The following is an 18,828-nucleotide window of genomic DNA, read 5'->3' as shown; positions in this document are numbered from 1 at the left end:
AAGCATCTTTATTTCGGTGTCTTCGCAAGGTGATTCATTCATCATTCCATGACAATTTAGGCTCCTCTGTTAAGAATCGTGATTCCCTCCATTCCTGAATTGCTGTTTGTTTGGTGGGTGCTAGCTGTAACATTATTTTTCCTATTTGATCCAATTGTAAGGAAGGTTATGGGAGCCTTTTAACTTCCCAGTCCCTGCAACACCAATAAGTAAGCCAAGCAGTATGGGAAAGAGTTCAAAGAAACTGCAAGGTGGACTTTGATTTGGAAATTCCTAGGGCTTCCATATCCAAGGTTTATAAGCCAAGACCGGGTTCTCATAAGCAAACATAAACAGCATTGGGTACCTCTGAAATGGCTTTGAGCTTCCTATTCTACTGCGCAGTCCTAATCCTGTCTACTGAGAAGTAAGTCCTATTGAAGTCAATGAGGCTTACTCCCAGATCAGTGGACTTAGGATTGTAGCCACATATCTTGTAAACAAGAGAGTGCCTTTGCCTACTGCCCCTGACTTGCAGTATTTATTTAAAAGCATTTATAAGGAAGGGCATTGCACTATATAGGGGCAATAGCAGAAAATGCCTGTTTTTGGGATATTGCCCTAGGTATTCTATAGGGTGCAGTGCCACAGGTAGAATTTCCACATATTATCTAAAGTAATGTTCTGAGTGCAAAATGGTTACCAAAGTTAATGTTGTTAACTTTTAACTAATTAAGCACATTTTGAAGATGGTAGATGAGAAGCCAGGTAGCAGCAGAGGCTTAGTAAGGGCAGCAGGCTAGGCAGAAGAGTATCCTTGCACTGTGCCTGTAAAGTAAAGGGCACTTGGCCACCAAATATTTCTGGTGGTAGCTGTAGAGAGAAAACCAGGCAAGCAACATTAGCCAGAAACAACCAGCAGGATTTTTGTATAACAATTTTGGATGAGGGTAGTCTTCCTGAGCAGTAAAAGGGAATGTTAGAATAGCCTTCAGCCATTCTTTTCTCTCCCCCAGGGTGCCCAGAAAAATCATGTTAGCCGCCCTGCCAGCAATACTACTGTGGTAACAAGTGGCTGAGTAAGGCAAGAATGGTACTGGGGCTGGCTGATGATATTCTGCTTGCAAGGGGAGGGGGAACAACACATCAGAAAAACAGAGTCAATCCTGCACAGATTCTGCCCAAACTTGTTCATGCATTTGGAACCTTGATCTTCTAGCATGTTATATGCGACATACAGTGCTTTGTTTTTTGTCCCTTGCACTGATCTTGGCAAGTCTTTTTAAAAAGTCATATTGTCCTGCTTTCGCGAGTGCTGGTTCCTATATAGACGCTGAGCCCAGATTCCATATTGATAGCTGCAACATGACGTTCTTTTCTCCCTGTTTTTTAAATGTCAGCCTGTTTTTGGAACAGATGGGAGGGGAAGCGAGAGAGAGGAAGGCTCGTGTACACAAAATCCTAACTGCAACCTTCTCAAAGTGTGGGGCGGAACAGCTCACACATACGCACATGATAAGTGAGCTGGTGGGGAGGGTTTTTTTCCTATTATTATCTTTCTGTCCCGGCTCTTGTTCCTGGAGCAGGTTTGGCCATATAAGAGAAAAAGACCACGCATGGGAGATTGGTAGAAATGTCTTTTAATCATGAGAGCTTAATGGAACCATCCCATGTTCCGAGGCAGTAAACCACTAAATAGCACCTGTTGCCTTCGTGCCCTGCTTTGAGACTTCCCAGAAGCCACATGGCCAGCCATTGCTGCAAACAGGAAGCCAGAGTAGATGGAGCCTCAGTCTGATCCAGCAAACTGTTACTATAATGTCAAAAAAAGGTTGTTAGGCAAATGTATGGAAGGTGGAGGTATCAACCACTATTTTCCATGGCAGCTAAATGGAACCTCCATATACAGAGGCAGTCTGGCTTTTAATTGAAGCTGCTGGGGGGGTCAAGCAGGGTTTGGCAAGTGGGGGGCTACTTTCATTCCATGTTTATGGGATTCCCAGAAGTATTAGGGCTGACTGTTACCGAGAAGAGGAGGCTGGGGTAGAGGGACCCTTGATCTGATTCAGCAGAGTTCTCCTTGTATTCTTATTTGGGCCAAGGGGATTATCCTGTGTTTTCATTCATTCATTTTATTTTTATTTAGATCACTGAATATTTATTTGAAGGATTGAGAGAAACACACACACAAGCTTCACCCCCCCCCCAAATGCTCCCAAAGTAGCTTACAAGGGTCAGTACTACAACCCCTGTCTTTAGGCTTACAATCTGGAAGACATGACACAGAAAGAAAAAAGAATGGGGAGGGAGGAGAAATGGTAATGGTTCGTAACAGCAAAATTCTTATAACAGTCTTATAGCAGTTGTAATGGGAAGCAATTCAAGGAAAGGAGGAGCCAGAAAATTGCTAGTGTCTCAGCTGAAGGAAAGCCCTGCTTTCCTTTGCTGCTTCTGCTAAATCGATGTAATGATTGCTTCTGGGTGGCAGGTAATGGAGGGAGGAGCCTCATGTCAATGGCTTCTCAGCAGAGTTAATAGTGACCCTGCCTGGAGTCATTTATTCCATGCTTGTGCAATGGAACTCTATCAGAATCAGAACCCCCACCGCCCCGCCCAAAAACCTCAGTTGTCACTGAAAAAGAAAGAGGAGGGGAGTATCATAATCAACAACAACAATAACCTTTTAGCCTTTTACACCTGCAATGATAGGTAGGCTATGTCTGGTGAAATATCAGAAGCCGAAAAGAGAGATGAGCTGGTTCTCCATCAGTCAAGAGGCATAGGTTCAATTCACATACAATTCCTTGTGAGCAAGCCTGCAAACCCTGTGGTTAGCAGAAGCTAAATAAACTATGCAAATTGTATGCAAACATACACACGCCACGTCGCATAATTTTTCAGGTCACAGAATTCACCTCTTTTGTTTCTTGGCACAAAATGTAGATCCCCCCCCCTTTCTCTTAGCAAATAGTATGTGCAACATCTTAGAATAATGAATGAAGGGGCTATCTGCCCAGATGCCAGTTCACGATTTCTTAAGCTCTTTTATGGAATGACCATGAGTTTTTTTCACTTTTGCCTGACTGTTGCCCACAAATGTTTCAGAGGGGCTTATATATGGCTCCTTCTACTACCGCATCTTCGAGATAAGGTTTTTGTGGTGGTTGAGACCAATCCAAGGGCTTAATGAATATGCAGCACTGGCAAGGAAATGTATTTATTCTTTATTTACTGCATTTGTATCCCACTCGCCCCCCCACAAGGAGCTAGGAGGTGGGAAACATGGTTCCCCTTTCCACATTTAATCCCTACAACAACCCTATGAGAGGCTGAGAAGCAGTGACTGGCTTAAGGTCACCCAGTAAGCCTCACAGTCGAGTGAGGATGTGAACCTCGGTCTCCCAGATATTAGTCTGATACTCTAACCATTACACCACACTGACTCATATGGGCTACACCTATTGCCTTTCAGCTCCACACAAGTTTAGACTGTAGGGAATGAAACCATCTGGCCTGGTTCTCTCTCTCTCTCTCTCTCTCTCTCTCTCTCTCTCTCAGCTCTGAGGAATGTCTTCCATATAAGCTGAATGCCCAAATTTGCTTCTCAAATGTTATACTCTTTGTGATCGACATCTTCTATTTGGCAGAATCTTAGGTGGTTCCCTTAAGGTACTGTGTGCTCGCTGGGGATTGAACAGCATGAGCAAATGGATTTCCTTCCCCCACAAGGCCAACAAAAGATTGAGGGGGCAGGGGAACCATTGAGGACATGTCTGCAAATTTAAAGCTACCCACACATACTTCTTAATACCTTTCTATAAGTACTGTTCCTTAGCAGAAGCACTGACAATTAAACCACTTCGAAACCGGTTTGTTATATTATAGAGGCTTAATGTTGGATACCTCTTGCTCACAGCAAGGAATTCTGGAGGGATAAGACCTGAGAAACCTCTGAGGCCCCCTCAGGTTACATATTGTTAGTTCCAAGTAGGCATTTTTTGAGACTATTTATGGGTATCAGGAAGGTGGCCAACGAAAGAAAATATCAGAGTAGATCTGTGCATGTAAGTAATTAAGGGGGAAATAATGGATTGTTCAAATGGATATGTGGAAGCAATCTCTTAATACAATCAGGAATGATCTCATAGCTCCTTTAACACAGGAATTGGAAGGGGGGTGCATTCCTGAGCTCACTTCTCTGTTTTTTCCAATTCATACCATGGCAAAAGAAAGAAAAAATCTCTGATGGAAAAACAACGTTGTTGATGATTGACCTTGTGGCAGCAACATACAATTTCTCTCTCTAGGGATGGGAGAGAAATTCAGTTCAGATTTTTAATGCAAACCTATCTAATCTGCATTTCCCCCCCCCCCCAAAAAAAAATATACGTGAACAAAATCCCTTATTAAGGAACATCATTGAGATATGGGCAAAAGATAAAGGAAAAATATACCAGTAAATTCCCCACCAGCTCTGTTGGTGATGCTAGAAGATTTCCCAGTAAATTTTAAAAAGGAAATTGAAAAAAGAAGCGAAAGAAGAAAATACTTAAAATAAAGGAATGAGTGGAGAAAATGAGAAGCAAATAACAAATAAGAGAAGCTCTAACAGGAGGTAAAATAACTTGGTTTAACAGTCTACAACTGATGCAATGGACAAATAAGTGGTTATGGGAAAATAAATGCAAAGAATATACAAAATTTGAAAAAATGATAATAAGAAGGGGAGATAAAGAAGAAAATACAGTTATAAAAGGGGAAACCAGTGAAATTTATAAAATATTAGTAGAAATGGAAGATCAACAAGATCAATTAAAATAGGTGGGGAGGAAGGAGACAATAGGGCAGATAAATATTCAAAGCTAGGGGGAAATATGGGAGAATACGTGCAAACTTTTTGACAAAGGGTGTTTAAGGAGATAACAGAAATCACAGGGTTAAAGTTGACTTAAAGTCCAGAGGTAGCATTGTTTATGATGGGGTGGAAAGTTTGCAGGCTATGAAGGACTTGCTCACAAAATTATTGACAGCTGCACTAGCTATTGTAGCTAAGGAGTGGAAGGGGCAAGGTGAATATAAAATGGAAGAATTGTATAAAGAGGTGTGGGATATAGCTATTAATGATAAATTAACATGTGCTATTAAGGTAAATCAGGGAATATACAGGAGAAATTATTTTGAAGAGATATGGAAGGTATTTGTCGAATTTGTACTGTTAACAGAAAGGGGTCAAACCATCACAAGAGGTGTTAAAATTTTGGGAGGTTGGATAGTTATAATGGAATGGTCTCAGGAGTGGGGTACATATTTTTATTTTTGTTTCTTTATTATAAATAAATAAATACATAAATAAATGCATAAAAATATTTGAACCGAAAACACAGGTATGATTGGAAATTTGTGCTTCTCTGAATTTTGTGACACAGTTCTCAAACCGCATAATGTGCACAAATATGTATATAGTATGAGAAAGCAGACAATAAAAGTACCTACTTTAGCAAAAATACATAGTATTAGGGAAACCTTTATGTAAAAATTGCATATCAAGATGAAATGGCAAACAAAGCTGTATATAAGAGAAATTTGCACTAGAATGCTGGTGAATTTTCAGGATGACTTAAAAATAGTAATTCTCAAATTGATGCAGAAATGTGAAGAGCTGAACGTAAAACTGGAAAAATGACAAACTTAGACAAATTGAAATTGACAGATTCATCTGTCCCTTCTAGTCTTATTACCCAAGAAATGGAGGGACCTGAAGGCTTTGACACTCTAATGTTTACATGGAATTCAGGGTTGCGCTATTCTTTTTCATGATGTTATTGTTAGGCCTGTTAGCTTCACTTCTAAAAGCTTGAACATTTATAGTAATTAGACAATCGGAAATGTTTACTGAAGTAATAATTACATTGCAGTTAGGAATTAAACAGAGGGAGAAAAAGTGGCAAAAACCTCCCATACACCTGACTGTGTTTCTGCAGATAGATTCTCATCAATGTGACCCAGTTTCAGTAAAACTCAATGGTAGTGCATTGACTTCAATAGGCAGCAGACTGCAGCCATAAAGCACTGCATCCATTTAAGTCCTACTTAGAGTAGGCCCATTGAAATGAGTTGGTTTAATTGCTTAAACAATTTATATACTGCTTAACTACAATAGTCTCTTAAGTGGTGTGCAGAAAAATACAATACAGAAAAGGTAAAGTTAAGGTAAAGGTTAACAAAACTATAACAATAAGACTTCTATTAAAATGCTTCAGTAGGCACTGGAAGTTGAACAGGGAGGGGCATGTCTGACTTTAACGGGAAGGGAGTTCCATAAAATTGAGCCCACAATACTGAACACAGGAAGGCCCCTGGTGGATCCAAGAGTCATGTCCATGAATTGCATGACTAACATTGGATGCAGTCCAAAGCATTCACTCTGTAATAAACCCTCTTTAGATGGGGCAGTGCTAATTTTACTCCACCCCCTCAGTATGGAGATGCAAACTATGTAACAGTCCAAAATGCCTCTATAACAGACAGTATAAAACATAATATAATATGCACATATTTATTAATATTCATTTATTTATTAAATTTCTATACCACTCTTCATCCAAGGATCACAGGGTGGTTTACAATATAAAAACACAAAAATACATAGCATAGCAGCAAACAAACAAAATTAACACACACACACACACACACACACACACACACACACAGTTCGAAAGGCCATAGATGCTTTAATTAGTCGAAGGCCTGGCTATAGATGATTATTTTTGCTTGGTATCTTAAGATGTATAATGATGGCACCAGGTAATCCTCTATGGGGCGAGCATTTCACAAACAGGGAGCCACCACAGAAAAGGCCCGTTCTTGTGTTGCTGCTCTCCAGACCTCTTGCGGAGGAGGCTCACGAAGAAAGGCTTCAGATGATGATTGCAGGGTTTGGGCCAGTACATATGGGGAGAAGCAATTCTTGAGGTATTGAACTATTCGAGGCTTTATAGTACAAAACTAGCACTTTGAATTGGGTCCAGAAACTGATTGGCAGCCAGTGCAGTTGGGCCAGGGTTGATGCTATATGCTCAAACCATGGAGAGCAATCTGGCAGCTGAATTTTGCAACAGCTGTAGTTTCTGAGCCATCTTCAGAAGCAGCCCCACATGTAATGTATTGCAGTAATCTAGCCAGGAGGTTACCAGGGCATAGAGCAAAAGGTTGTTGTTGTTTTTAAGTACAATGGGGGGGTGGGGAGGCAGAGGAGGAATGAGGGGCAGCAGAGGGAGGGGAAGGAGGAGGACAGCAGTGCTACCACCATCACAAAGCGAATGAGGGACAGCAACAGAGCCACCGTCCTGTCTTGGACAGCACAGTCCCTTGCCCCGTTCCTGCATTTCTGACTGTTGCTACAGTTGCAGAGGTGTTAACTCTCATCTAAAATAAGACAAAATCTCATTGCATATTTTCCCTCCGAGTTAGGGGGCTCCTAGCCCAGGTGTCCTGGCCCCCGTCCAGCTCTTGGAATAACATATTCCTTCCTTTTAATCCCCATGTAATACGGATTGCATGCAGTATTCTTTACTGCCAGGCTGGAGAACCTTCTGTAATGTTGCATTTCACACCAGAGGAAGCCCTATTTGAGCTCTGCTTCGCCCCGTACTTTAAGCCATTTGTAAAATGCTTTGACAGCCCTCAGCAGAACAGCCATTGATATCGCCAGGGTTATCGTTCCTCCTCCCCCCCCCCCCCAGCTGCTGGCAGCACTTTCTAAGACCTGTAAGCTTTATTTGACAAAGCACCTGGCAGTTTTCATCCTAGTGTGACTTCAGCAGAATGGCCTATATAGGCTGCTGGAGACCAAATGAACAATGCTGTCATGTGAATAACATAGCATTAACAGGGTGGTATATTAACATTATGTAATCTCTTAACATTTAAAAAAAGCTGTTCTAAGAGCTGGCGTAGCTTAGTGCAGTAGTCTTAAACCTTTTCAGACTAGGGACCTACCTTTAACCCAAACATGCATTCGGCAACACAGTTCTTAATTTTTTTAAAACCCATATATTTATATGGTGTTGGTTCTGCTGTTGTGGTCCATATTGGATCAGGCTACAACCCAGTAGTGCAGAGCGGGATGTCAAGTCGGGAGCAGGGCAGCAAAAACTCACAACAAGGTGTCAGTGAAGTTAACTATTTATTCAAAGGAACAAAACAGCTCAGGCTTAGCAAACACAGTAACTCCTCCCAGTAGGTCTTGCCCCAATGAGGCAGTTGTGAGGACTGAAGGACCTTGCCTTCCCACAGCTCTCTAAGTCTCCTCCTGCCCAGGGTCCTTCTCAAGCAGCCTGAGACATCTTCGTCTTGTTTGTCTTTGCCCTTCCCTCTTCATACCACTTGGGGTTCTGGGAGACCAGGGCATAGGTGGGAGAAGCTGGTTGCAGCAGGAGGGGAGGACACCCTGGCTTCTTCAGCACCCTGTCTGATATCTGCCTCTTGCCTGCCCCCCTCTTCTTCTACCTCCGCTTCTAGGCAGCTGTCTGCAACAGCCTCCTGCTGCTCACTAAGCCTTGTTACCTCTTCAGCTTCCGACACCTCCTCCTCCTCCCAATCTCCCACCTCTTCTCCCTCTGACCACTCAGTCATCCCAACACCAATCCACTGCCTCTGACCTGACTTCCCTTGGGAGTTGCCCAGCTGGTGCCTCCCACCATTCCTCTGCATCCAGCCAGTCCATGACTAGGCATGAGGAACAGCTGACCTGAGAACCAAAAGCTGCCCTCCAGACTTCTCTGCGTCATAGAATCATAGAAGTGTGGAGTTGTAAGTGGGTAGAGGAACTAATTTAATTTTCCTCTTACAGTAAGCTACTATCCACACACACACACACACACACACACACACACACACACCTCTCTCCTCCATCTGAACAAACAAGGTGCATTATCAGAGTTCAAGGACACATTGCAGCCAGGCGAAAACACCCACTGAAGATGTGATGCACAGCCAGTGAGGGGTGTGGTCCGTGGAGAAGTGATGTGACTAGTGGAGAGTTCTGAGGGCCAAATAGAGAGGCCTGGAGTGTCGCATTTGGCCCGTGTGCCTAATGATCCCCACCCCCGTCCTTCAAGCTTAAAGTATCCAGGGGAAGGGCCAGATTGGCAGGTTGGAGCACTGAACAGCAACAACTTCTGCTAAAGGATGGGAGTACACTATGGCAGTTTGTTGCAGACTCCACCTGCGTTAAACATATTTTGGAAAGCACATTGGAAATCAGGCAACAGGACTGCAGTGTGGAGGCTAGAGATCTCTTTTATAAAGAAGGGCTCCCAAGTCGTAGCCCTCAGGAGACCTGGCAACACCAGTGGCCTCTGTCAGTTATCGGCCAGGGAGGTAACCCTTTCCAATTGAAAGGATTTTCCACATGCTGTGAAATTCCAGGTTTGTAGGAGCTTTCTTACATATTCTGGCACCAAAATATGTAGAAGATTAATGGGTCACAAAGGAGCGGTAACAGGAACTGAGCTGTTTCTAGGGCAACAAAACATTCCCCCCACCACCACTTTTTATTCCTTATTCACTTTTATATTGTAATGATACCTGTCGCTTTGAAATTCTCCAGCCATTTTGCAGCCAATAAATGGGGCAAATAAATTTCTTTCCTGAAGGTCCTTTGTTCGTAAGCCTTCGTATTTAAACCAAGAAGGCAGCACTCCTTCCAACTAGACCTTGAATCAAATTTTGCTGCAGAGTGTTAGTGGATCTAAACTTGTCTCTCAGAGCATGTGCAAAGGGGAGCTGAATGAAAGCAGTTTTCAGGCACTGCTGGAAAACTGGTTAGGTTGTCAGGAGAGCTATGGTTTTGCTTCGAGACTAGTTCTGCCTCCTGAGTGCTTGTTTCTCAGCCTGTACATTTGAAAATGAACAGATTGTTGCAAAGCAGCAGAAGCGTTGTGTGTCCTATCCTCAACGTAACATTTCTTAAATTAAAATGTATTGCTTTTTAATAACTAGTTAGAGCGTATGGTAGCTTGTGCATGATAGCTTGCAAGTTCAGATATAGAAACTTGTTACAATAGTCATTGGCCACAGAAAGACAGGTGACACTTGCTGCTTATGTGTGAGATGACTAATTCATTCATAGTTTAAAAGCATGATCGTCTCTATGTAGTTTTCCAGGTAATTGCACTCCAGGGTCCTACTCTACAGCAAACATAGTGTAACAGTTAATCCATCCCTGCACATTAATTCCCAGCTTTTCTTTATATATTTCAGGAGAGTATGTAATTATGGTCCATGAAGTGACTTCACCTCCATTCCTAGGCCAGCATCTCCCACCTGCGTTCAAGCTCTTGAGGGTTTTGCCAAAGAGAGGCAAAAGTGCAGGTTCTGAAAAGGAAACAAAAAAAGATTTCAATTGAAGAAAAGAAATTTAAAGATGTGACCACAACTATGCCCAGCTGGACACAGGTGAACTATTTCCCCTTAAGAGCTGTGACAATTGATTATTAATATAATATCCCCACCCTCAACACCAGTAGTTGAAATTTGATCCCCATAAAACTGGCTATAAAATGAGAAATTCGAAGCAAAGAAACAGAAAACTTCTGGTTCTCTTGGATATTCCTTCAGATGAACTGTAGTTAATTCATACTGTGTTACTATAGGCCAGTGATTCTGATTCTTGCAAGCCAATTGCTACTTTTTACCATTATGTAAGCTGTGCATTTGAAAAACAAAAACAAAAAAACTTGATGCATGTGTGCAACAGTTTGGTCAGATAACCATGGACCATAAAGCCCAGCAAAGCAGATGGTCAACCAACAGCCAAAAACATACATCGCAGATTACATTTATGACTGCTGCACTTGCGCCCTAATCGCATGTTTGCAGCGAGATAGCTTTGCTCTTTAAAAAAGAACTCTTGATCACCCAGTACATTTTTCTTTTAAAAAAATAATAATAATCGCCCACTACAAGATGGCAAGCAGAAAACTGCCAACAATCTTGAAAAGTGTCTCCTGTCATCATCGAAAGAGGATCTGAAACTGGTTTAATTATTCAAAAAATAAAGCCCCAGCAGAACAGGCCAGAAATGTATCTGAGCAATTATGGTGGAGGAGGAATGGTGAGTAGATCTGTTTGGAACATATTTGTGTCTGGCAGCAGCCGGTGTTGGAGACGCAACGTGCTCTGCCGTGTTGGATGAGCAGTTCAAGACTCAATAGTGCGTCATGGCAAAGATAGCCAAGTGAGAGTTGAGCTGCATGCAACAGTGAAGTCCTTTGGGACTGCATCACTTCAGTGTGTGTGTTAACCCATGTTTAAAAGGTTCTTGCATTGTAGGGTTGAGAAAGACCCTTGCCAGGGACCCTGGAGCGTTGCCATCAGATGGAATGGGCTATCCTGGGGCCATGGGCTGACTCATAATAAGACAGCCTCATATGATGAAAGGAGGCATGGCTTAGGGGTAAGAGTGTTTGCCTTAAATGCAAAAAATATCCCTGATTCAATTTCCAAGCATCTCCAGTGAAAAAGTGACAGGGTATCCTTTTTGAGGTGAGGCGCCCAGGACTGTACATAGTATTCCAGATCTACATGACTTGGAATACTGTGTACAGTTCTACTCAGTACTATTTTTCTAGAAAAAAAGAGGTGCTGAAACTCACCATGAGCACCTCCCTCGTTATCTTAGAGTGGCACCTACCTGAGAGGTGCTGGAACTGAGTTCCGTTGAGTTCCGACTGGGGGGAAAAGCCCTGGTTCTACTTGTTTCGCTTCAAAAAGGGATATCTTACAGCTGGAAAAGGTTCAGAAAAGGGAAACTGAAAAGATCAAGGGGGTTGGAGCAGGTCGCTCATGAAGAAATGTTACAACACTGGGGGCTTTTTAGAAAAATGGTAAGGGAGGATGTGATAGAGATGTGTAAGATTATGCATGGTGTGTGGGGGAGGAAATGAGTAGGGAGACTTTCCGCCTCCTTTATTAATACTAAAACTTGGGGCCATTCAATGAATCTGAATGTTGGAAGTTTCAGGGGAGACTTCACACAGGGCATAGTTAAACTATGGAATTTGCTTCTACAAAATGTAACGATGGCTACCACCTCGGATGACTCCTGCAAAGGATTAGACAAATTCATGGAGGATAAGGCTTCCAATGGCTACTAGCCATGTTGGCTAAGTTCTGTCTCCAGTGGAGTAAGTCTCTGAATGCCAGTTGATGGCAATCACAAATAGGGGAGTTGCTGATATGCTCAGGTCCTGCTTGTGGGCTTCCCATATGCATTTGGTTGGCCACTGTGACAAAAGGAATGCTGAATTAATGGTGCCTTTTGGTCTGGGCCCTTCTTGTGTTGTATCATGTTTGAAGGTACCACTGTCTCCCCCCTCCCCCCAAGAAGACAGTCTTTTACTAATCCACAGCCTCTAAATACATATTTCCTTTTGTGTTTGAGAGATTTTGATTTTTAGCAATGAAAGACATGCCAGTTTTACAGGGCTTCTGTAGGATTAAAGAATGCAGAAACGAAGCCCGATGAATCCACACCAATAAGCATACACAAAAGAATAACTGGTAAAGCAGCAAACCACACTTGGCAAGGGAAGAGTTTATTCCACCACCCCGAAGTGCTTGTGGCAACCCACAAGTTGTGAGCAATAACATCTGTGTTTGTCATTATCATTGTCCCCCTGCTGCCAGTGTTTTGTGAGGAAGGGAGTGCAGTTAAGAGAGATGAATGGTGATATATATTAACTTGATGGATATCAATACAGATTTACTCAAATCTTCCTGGCAGCTAATATTTAGCATAAGAAGAGCTGTGTTGGATCAGGTCAAAGGCCCATCTAGTCCAGCATCCTATTCTCACAGTGGCCTGCCAGATGCCCCAATCGGAAGCCCGCAAGTAGGACCTGAGTGCAACAACAACTCTCCCCACTCGTCATTCCCACCAGGTGGAATTCAGAGGCATACTGTCCCTGGCTCCAATGCCTTATAAACACCAGTTACGCCTACAGAGAAGAAAGTATAGTTAAAAAGCAAATACACAACTGCAAGATAGAGGCTGGGTGACAACGTGGTGCTGCAAAAGAATTTGGGGGCGGGCAAAAGGTCCAGAGAAGAGGCAGCTGCCAAAACTTATTGCTTATGACAAGGCAAGGTCATATAATCTGTGATATTCTGGTCATTTATTTGTTCATTGTAACTGGGGCCATGGTCATCTCACAAAACAGAAAACTCTGGATTTTTCTTCCACATACACAAATGTCCACGGCACAAATTACATATTGCTTTAAGTACAGTAAAAATTATAGTGTACTTAAATGAGACAAACATGGGATTTTTAACACATAAATTTTCTATATAGGTTCATGTGGGACTTGCCACACAATGTTGCAGTGTGGAGTGGTCCTGTCCAGGTTTCCAACCATCTGTATCATCTATCAAGTGTATTCCATTTCCCCTTCTGCATTCCACAGTGCTCTGTTTCCCCCCTCCCCTCCAACAAGCAGTCAGCTTTCCATACCACGGATCGTATTCAGTCCTCACTGAACTGTTTTGTGTGGGTTGGCCCCCTTTTAAACTTCTTTTTAAAATATTTTTTCTGCAAACATGGGGGTTGCCCTAAACCAGCTGATATCCTCCATTTGTGGTGCCATTTTGCCTACATAAGAATTGTCCCTTCAAAAATGTGTTCAATATGCTATATAAGATGCTGCTCATCAGGGACATGTGATTGTCTAACTCCCTATTCAGTGTGCCAAGCTTTGCCTTCATAGTGTGTGAAGCGGTCTGTTGTGCACCCTCATTTTGGCATTTTTCAGGACAACCTTTGACATCCTAGTTCAAAAGACTTCATATAGTATACGAGCATTCTCCTAGCCAACTTTGCTCAGGAATTCTAAGAAACAAAACAAAACAAAACAAAACAAAAAAACCAAAACAAAAGTAGTGCAGTTTTTAAATTGATGGTTAAAATCAGTGCAGTTTTGAAAGGTTCAGCCTGCCACTATAATTCCAAATGGCATCCAGTTGTACCCAAACATAGAGGAGGACCTGCTCCTTAATCTCAGGAACCATCATGCAAAATTTGGTTACAGTATTTTAAGATGTGTCCAAACGCATAGCAAAAAAGACAAATGACTATCCAAAATACAAATATAGATCACACATGAGAAAGATGAGAAGGAGAGTAGGAAGGGTCAACGTTTAGCACACAGGTTTTTCCTAATGGGGAAAATAGCAGCCTCAGGGAGGGTGATTGTCATCAAGAGTTTTCCCTGTGCTGCATTCTTAAGTCTGGATCTCCCCTCCCTGGGGCTGATGTTTTCAGAGGCTTATTCACACATCTCCATCAGTATGTCTAGTCCGGGTTTCCAATGAATACACACAAACTAATGTGATGCTAATTAACATTAGGTGCATTCAGAATCTGGAGTATAAATCTAATAAATAAATGCTGATGATTATGATGATGATTAATCAGTGAAACAGGCATATGTACTAGGGATGCATGGCCAACCTTCTGCTTTTAAATATCTGCTTTTGCAGTTTTTTGCAATTTAATCTAACCTTAAAGAATACATCTGACATTGTACTGGAAAATACTAAGAGATAGCATTGCAGGGTTGTGTGGTTGGTCGGACGCTCTGTGTGTATCTTAGTTTCTCTTATCTTAGTACACAGAGAGAGACTGACAGACCAAATGATGTGCAATGCCATCTCTTAGCATTTTCCAGTACATACAGAACCTTCAAAAAGTATGCAATAGGTTCTGCAAGACTAAGCAGTCAATATATTATCCAAAGAGGAGATTAATTTGGGAAGGACACTGGTTAGAAGGTTGACAGAAGCTAGGTTTAGGACTCCTGGTTTTATCTGTCTGTAATATGACGGTGCTTTCTCTCACAGGCATGCACACACACACAAGCGCATATATCCCAGAATGCTCTGCACACTTTCTGGAGACTAGAAACAGCTGCTCTTCATTGCAGACCCCTTGCTCCTTTTTTCCTGATTGTTTAGAAGACCAAATCTGAGAAGTGTGATGGAAACCTGACATACGTTACTGGCGTTTACTACAGGATGGACTTAGTAGTGATCTGTTGCTTTTTTGCCAAAGGCTGTTAAAATACGTTCTTCAAGAGGAGACCGATTAAGTTAAAAACACATTATTAGTAAATGTTAAAAGTAAATAAAGTAAGCAATAGTTTACACCAGTCTTTGGTCTGAATAACTGCCCCTGTCCTCTGTCAGCTCCTATCAGCTTTCTGACTCCCCACCCCTCACCCCCACAGCTGAGCAGCTGTCTCTGATAAAGATGCATTCTGGGCCTTGCTTGACCACACTCAGAGGCCACAAGGCAGGATGGACTCAAGACCAGCAAACAAATGCTTAAAAAACCCCAAAAGCTTTCAGGATTATGATTACAGATGGCTGTATAGTTCACAATTCCATCAGAGCATGCATTTGCATGTGTGAACACACACAAACAAATCTCCAAAATGTGGCATAAGGTGCAGAATCCAAGTCAGGAAGGTATCATAGCATTGGGGTAGAGTAGTGCAATTTGCATTTGTGTGGAACATACACAACCCTGCTTTAGACATGAACAGGTCAAGTGAAATAGCCAGGATTTCAGGGTGTGCTGGAAGAGCACTTTTTGATTTAATGTGAAAATCAATTCTGACTCAAATTCAGGCAATCACCACATAGAACAGAAAGTGCTCTAGGCAAAGGCTGGTGAAAACTAAGTGGTTTTAGCCTACAGGTTTTGTTCAAATATTCTATGCAGACTTGTCCTAAAACTTTTTGGGGGACGTTTAACCCAGGCATGGGAAAATATCATTTTTTGTAGCATAAAAGAGAGAAAATGAAGATCAAAAACACCACAAAGAAAGAAAACACACTCATGAAAATGTTTTCAAGTTACTTTATGTTACTCTTACTATGCCCAGCCTTCCTTAACATTATTATCCTTCTCACTTTTATTTCTCATTAGATCCCCTCCTTTATCTCTCCATTTCTCCCCTCAAAAAAATAATAGTATTGCAAATCTTGGCTTAAATCTGCATTCTCAACACAATGAGGGCTCTGTCAGCCTATGATGAGGTCTGGCATCACCCTGGATGCTATCCAGACTAATCCATCCCAGATCCCAGGGAACCGCTCCTTTCCAGCATAGTTAGACCCATGGCAATAATAGGACTCTGCTGTGAGAGATAACAGCAGTTCTCTTCTCATTGGGGTTAGAACGTGGATCTGTTGACAGCATTTAACTGGTACAACACAGCTGGGATCTGTCTGATATTTTGAAGCATTGCAGCCTTCATTAAAAATGCAATTACATTTTCCCTGCACCCCACATCCTTGTTAGGGGCAGGGCATAGTTTCCTCCATACTTTCCAAAAGCAGTGGAGGCAAGTTGATGCAAGCCTTCTATTCTTCACTTCAGCACACACACGGTCCCTACTAATGTGGTCCTATCAAGCGTTGTTGTTGTTGTTCTTAAAATATCTATACTGCCCTTCATCTGAGATTCACAGGATGTCTTACAATATAAAAACACAAAAATACATACCATAGTAACAAACAAAAATAATACCCTGACCACAGTTTAAAAGGCCACAAATTGTTTAATTAGCCAATGGAACTGGAGAAACTAGTGGGTGGGTATGCTCATCAGGGGCAGCCAATCCTGCAAGCCAGGTCTGAGCAGAAGGTAAATTGGTATCTACAGGTAGGGATGTCAAAGAATTTGAACAAAAATGGAAATGGGAGCAGAAATTGCCCAGATTCTCTTATTTGTCCCATGTCTGGAATGGAAATTAATGCAGTGAATACAATCAGAATTTGCTGCTGTTGTTGCTGCTTTCAGTCTGCAAACAGTGTGTAACTAAAAGAATTTTGTTCCCACTAGCATAGTGTTTTGTTCACACTTAAATGAATGGGCTGGAATAACGTAATGACAATATAATTGCATAATTCATGTGATTAATAACATAAATTATGCAAGTTACATATTTTAGTACAGTGGTCAGTGAAACAAACAGCGTATTTTTTGTCTGGTGAAGGTGAACTGCAGCAAAACGGAAACAGTGCTGCATGTGATCAATGCAGGGCAGAAGGGAAATGATGGCTTCCTATATTGTTAAAGCAATTCACTGTATAATCTGCTGGAAATTAGCAAAAGTTTCTAATTCCCACTTGTTTATCAATAGCAAGAGTGAAATGCCTTTTCTTCTGTCTAAATTTGGCTTTTAGAATCCCCAGTTTGCTGCAACTTGAATGTGATTTGTACACATTTCAGTGTATGGCATGTGAGGTGCAGTCAGAAGCTGGTTCCTTCCCCCATGCCACCATTTTGCAGCTGGCTTTCACTGATGGGTTTTGGGGTTCTATTGGGGGAAAAAAAGTTGACCCCACCAGCCTAAAGCTGGGCCCCACACCCAGTACACACAAACTATCAAAGCACTGAACATCAAAAGGCAACATTTAAACCCAGCTGAAAGTTCCAGAAGATCCTCCAAATTGGGCTTTAGTAAGTCGGGGGAAGGTGTTCCACAGGTCTACTGCTCTGCACAAAATCTGGCATACACATGTTGCCTTGGGGGACCTTTGCCCCCCCCCCCCCATTTCATCGTGTTTTGTAGTGATGCCCATAATTTCCTTTTGGTTATACTAAAGTGGATGTAAAATGCTACCAACACACATTCAACAGAGCTGTTTTTGCTCCCACCCTTTTTTTCAAAAGTTCTGTGTTGTTGTTTTTTAAAACAAAACCCCTATTGATGTCAGAAATGGTACATCAGACTGGGTTGATTTGTGTCCCAAGTGTACGCCTGCTTCCCTGCTGTATTTTCAAGATCTTGTAGACACACACTAAAAAGGGGGAAATAAAGGTTTATTGCAGAGAGAACAGATAAATAGTGTGCCATGATTGAGCAAAAGTGGAGGGGGGGCGCACGCAGGGTGCTTGGAAACTAGAAAACAAATTGTTCCAAAAGCTGGAGTTGACATCACTTGTGTTGTGTGTGTTTTGTTCTTACAAGGCAAAGCTTTTTGTCTCTTAGGTAGCGCATGGACACTGTGGTTGCCATGGTAAGGTACATGGCTTGGTTTTTAAAAAAAATTATGAACACTATAAATAGTCATCTTGTTTGTTGGCCAAGACCGTAAGTGAGAGATACTCTAGTCAGACAGGTGCTCCAGTCAAAGCCATGAAAGGAAAGGTTACACGGATGTTTACCAAAAGCAAGTGATGTTGGATGATGCTTTGCTGGGTGATATTTCAGTGGTTGTTTCTGTGTGTGGCTGTTCACAGAGGAACACCATCTACTTATCTACTTGTTACTCTGGAAGACTTCTAATTCCACATATCTATAGGCGAACAAGTTCCCCGTTTGTTGTTTGTGCTGTATTACATTCATAGAGTAACAGGGCCAAATGTTTTGCTGCCTGACAGAAAGGGCAGGACCCCATTCCATCTACATAAACCAACCAGACTAGCAGTTGAATCTCCAATACTGGCAATGGGACAGCATCTTCCACTACATTTAAGGGCTCATCCAGACTTCCTGTTGCACTGTGCTTTCCAGGCACAGGTTTGTGCTTTAAATCTCTGTGTCCAAATGGTGTGTGTGTGTGTGTGTGTGTGTGTCCGTCCGTGTCCCTGTCCCTTTGCTTTCCTCGAGAAAACCCATGTTTTACCACTGAATGGGAGCAAATGGCAATCTGACTTGAACCCCTTGGATTGCCAAATCCTTGGTGAATCACTTTAGATCCCACTCCCTGCCCCCATTTGGTTGCATCTTTACCCCTACCCCATGCCTCTATTAACATTCAGATCCCTCACTCCTG

At 42.2% G+C, this 18,828-nt stretch overlaps 2 protein-coding genes and 1 long non-coding RNA gene across 9 annotated transcripts in view; 2 read left to right on the top strand and 1 right to left on the bottom strand.

Moving 5' to 3' along the window:
- MORN1 (MORN repeat containing 1) overlaps nt 1-18,828 on the top strand; it is a 119,630-nt gene that overhangs the window by 91,264 nt on the left and 9,538 nt on the right. Inside the window, exons 14-15 of one of the 7 annotated variants that reach the window (XM_083513092.1) lie at nt 10,243-10,437; nt 14,881-15,183. In XM_083513092.1, the coding sequence (XP_083369218.1) occupies nt 10,243-10,388 (146 nt within the window). In that variant the 3' untranslated portion in view covers nt 10,389-10,437; nt 14,881-15,183. Of the gene's footprint in view, nt 1-2,125; nt 2,219-10,242; nt 11,058-13,336; nt 15,184-18,828 lie in introns of those variants that run through there. The other 6 variants (XM_083513095.1, XM_083513093.1, XM_083513094.1 and 3 more) reach the window with 6 other exon arrangements.
- The window catches only part of LOC310711481, a 32,380-nt gene continuing 23,774 nt past the window's right edge, over nt 10,223-18,828 (bottom strand). Inside the window, exon 3 of the long non-coding RNA XR_014528486.1 lies at nt 10,223-10,356. This is a non-coding gene — a long non-coding RNA (uncharacterized lncRNA). The remainder of the gene's footprint in view (nt 10,357-18,828) is intronic.
- The window catches only part of LOC310711426 (uncharacterized protein), a 137,792-nt gene continuing 130,023 nt past the window's right edge, over nt 11,060-18,828 (top strand). The window contains exon 1 of the mRNA XM_083513351.1: nt 11,060-11,095. Within this exon, the coding sequence (XP_083369477.1) occupies nt 11,063-11,095 (33 nt within the window). The 5' untranslated portion in view covers nt 11,060-11,062. The remainder of the gene's footprint in view (nt 11,096-18,828) is intronic.

Source organism: Podarcis liolepis, assembly GCF_965112155.1.
Source record: "Podarcis liolepis genome assembly, chromosome: 7".
Lineage (NCBI taxonomy): Eukaryota > Metazoa > Chordata > Lepidosauria > Squamata > Lacertidae > Podarcis > Podarcis liolepis.
The sequence above is the reverse complement of the archived record's forward strand: the minus strand, read 5'-3'. Positions and strand labels throughout refer to the sequence as shown.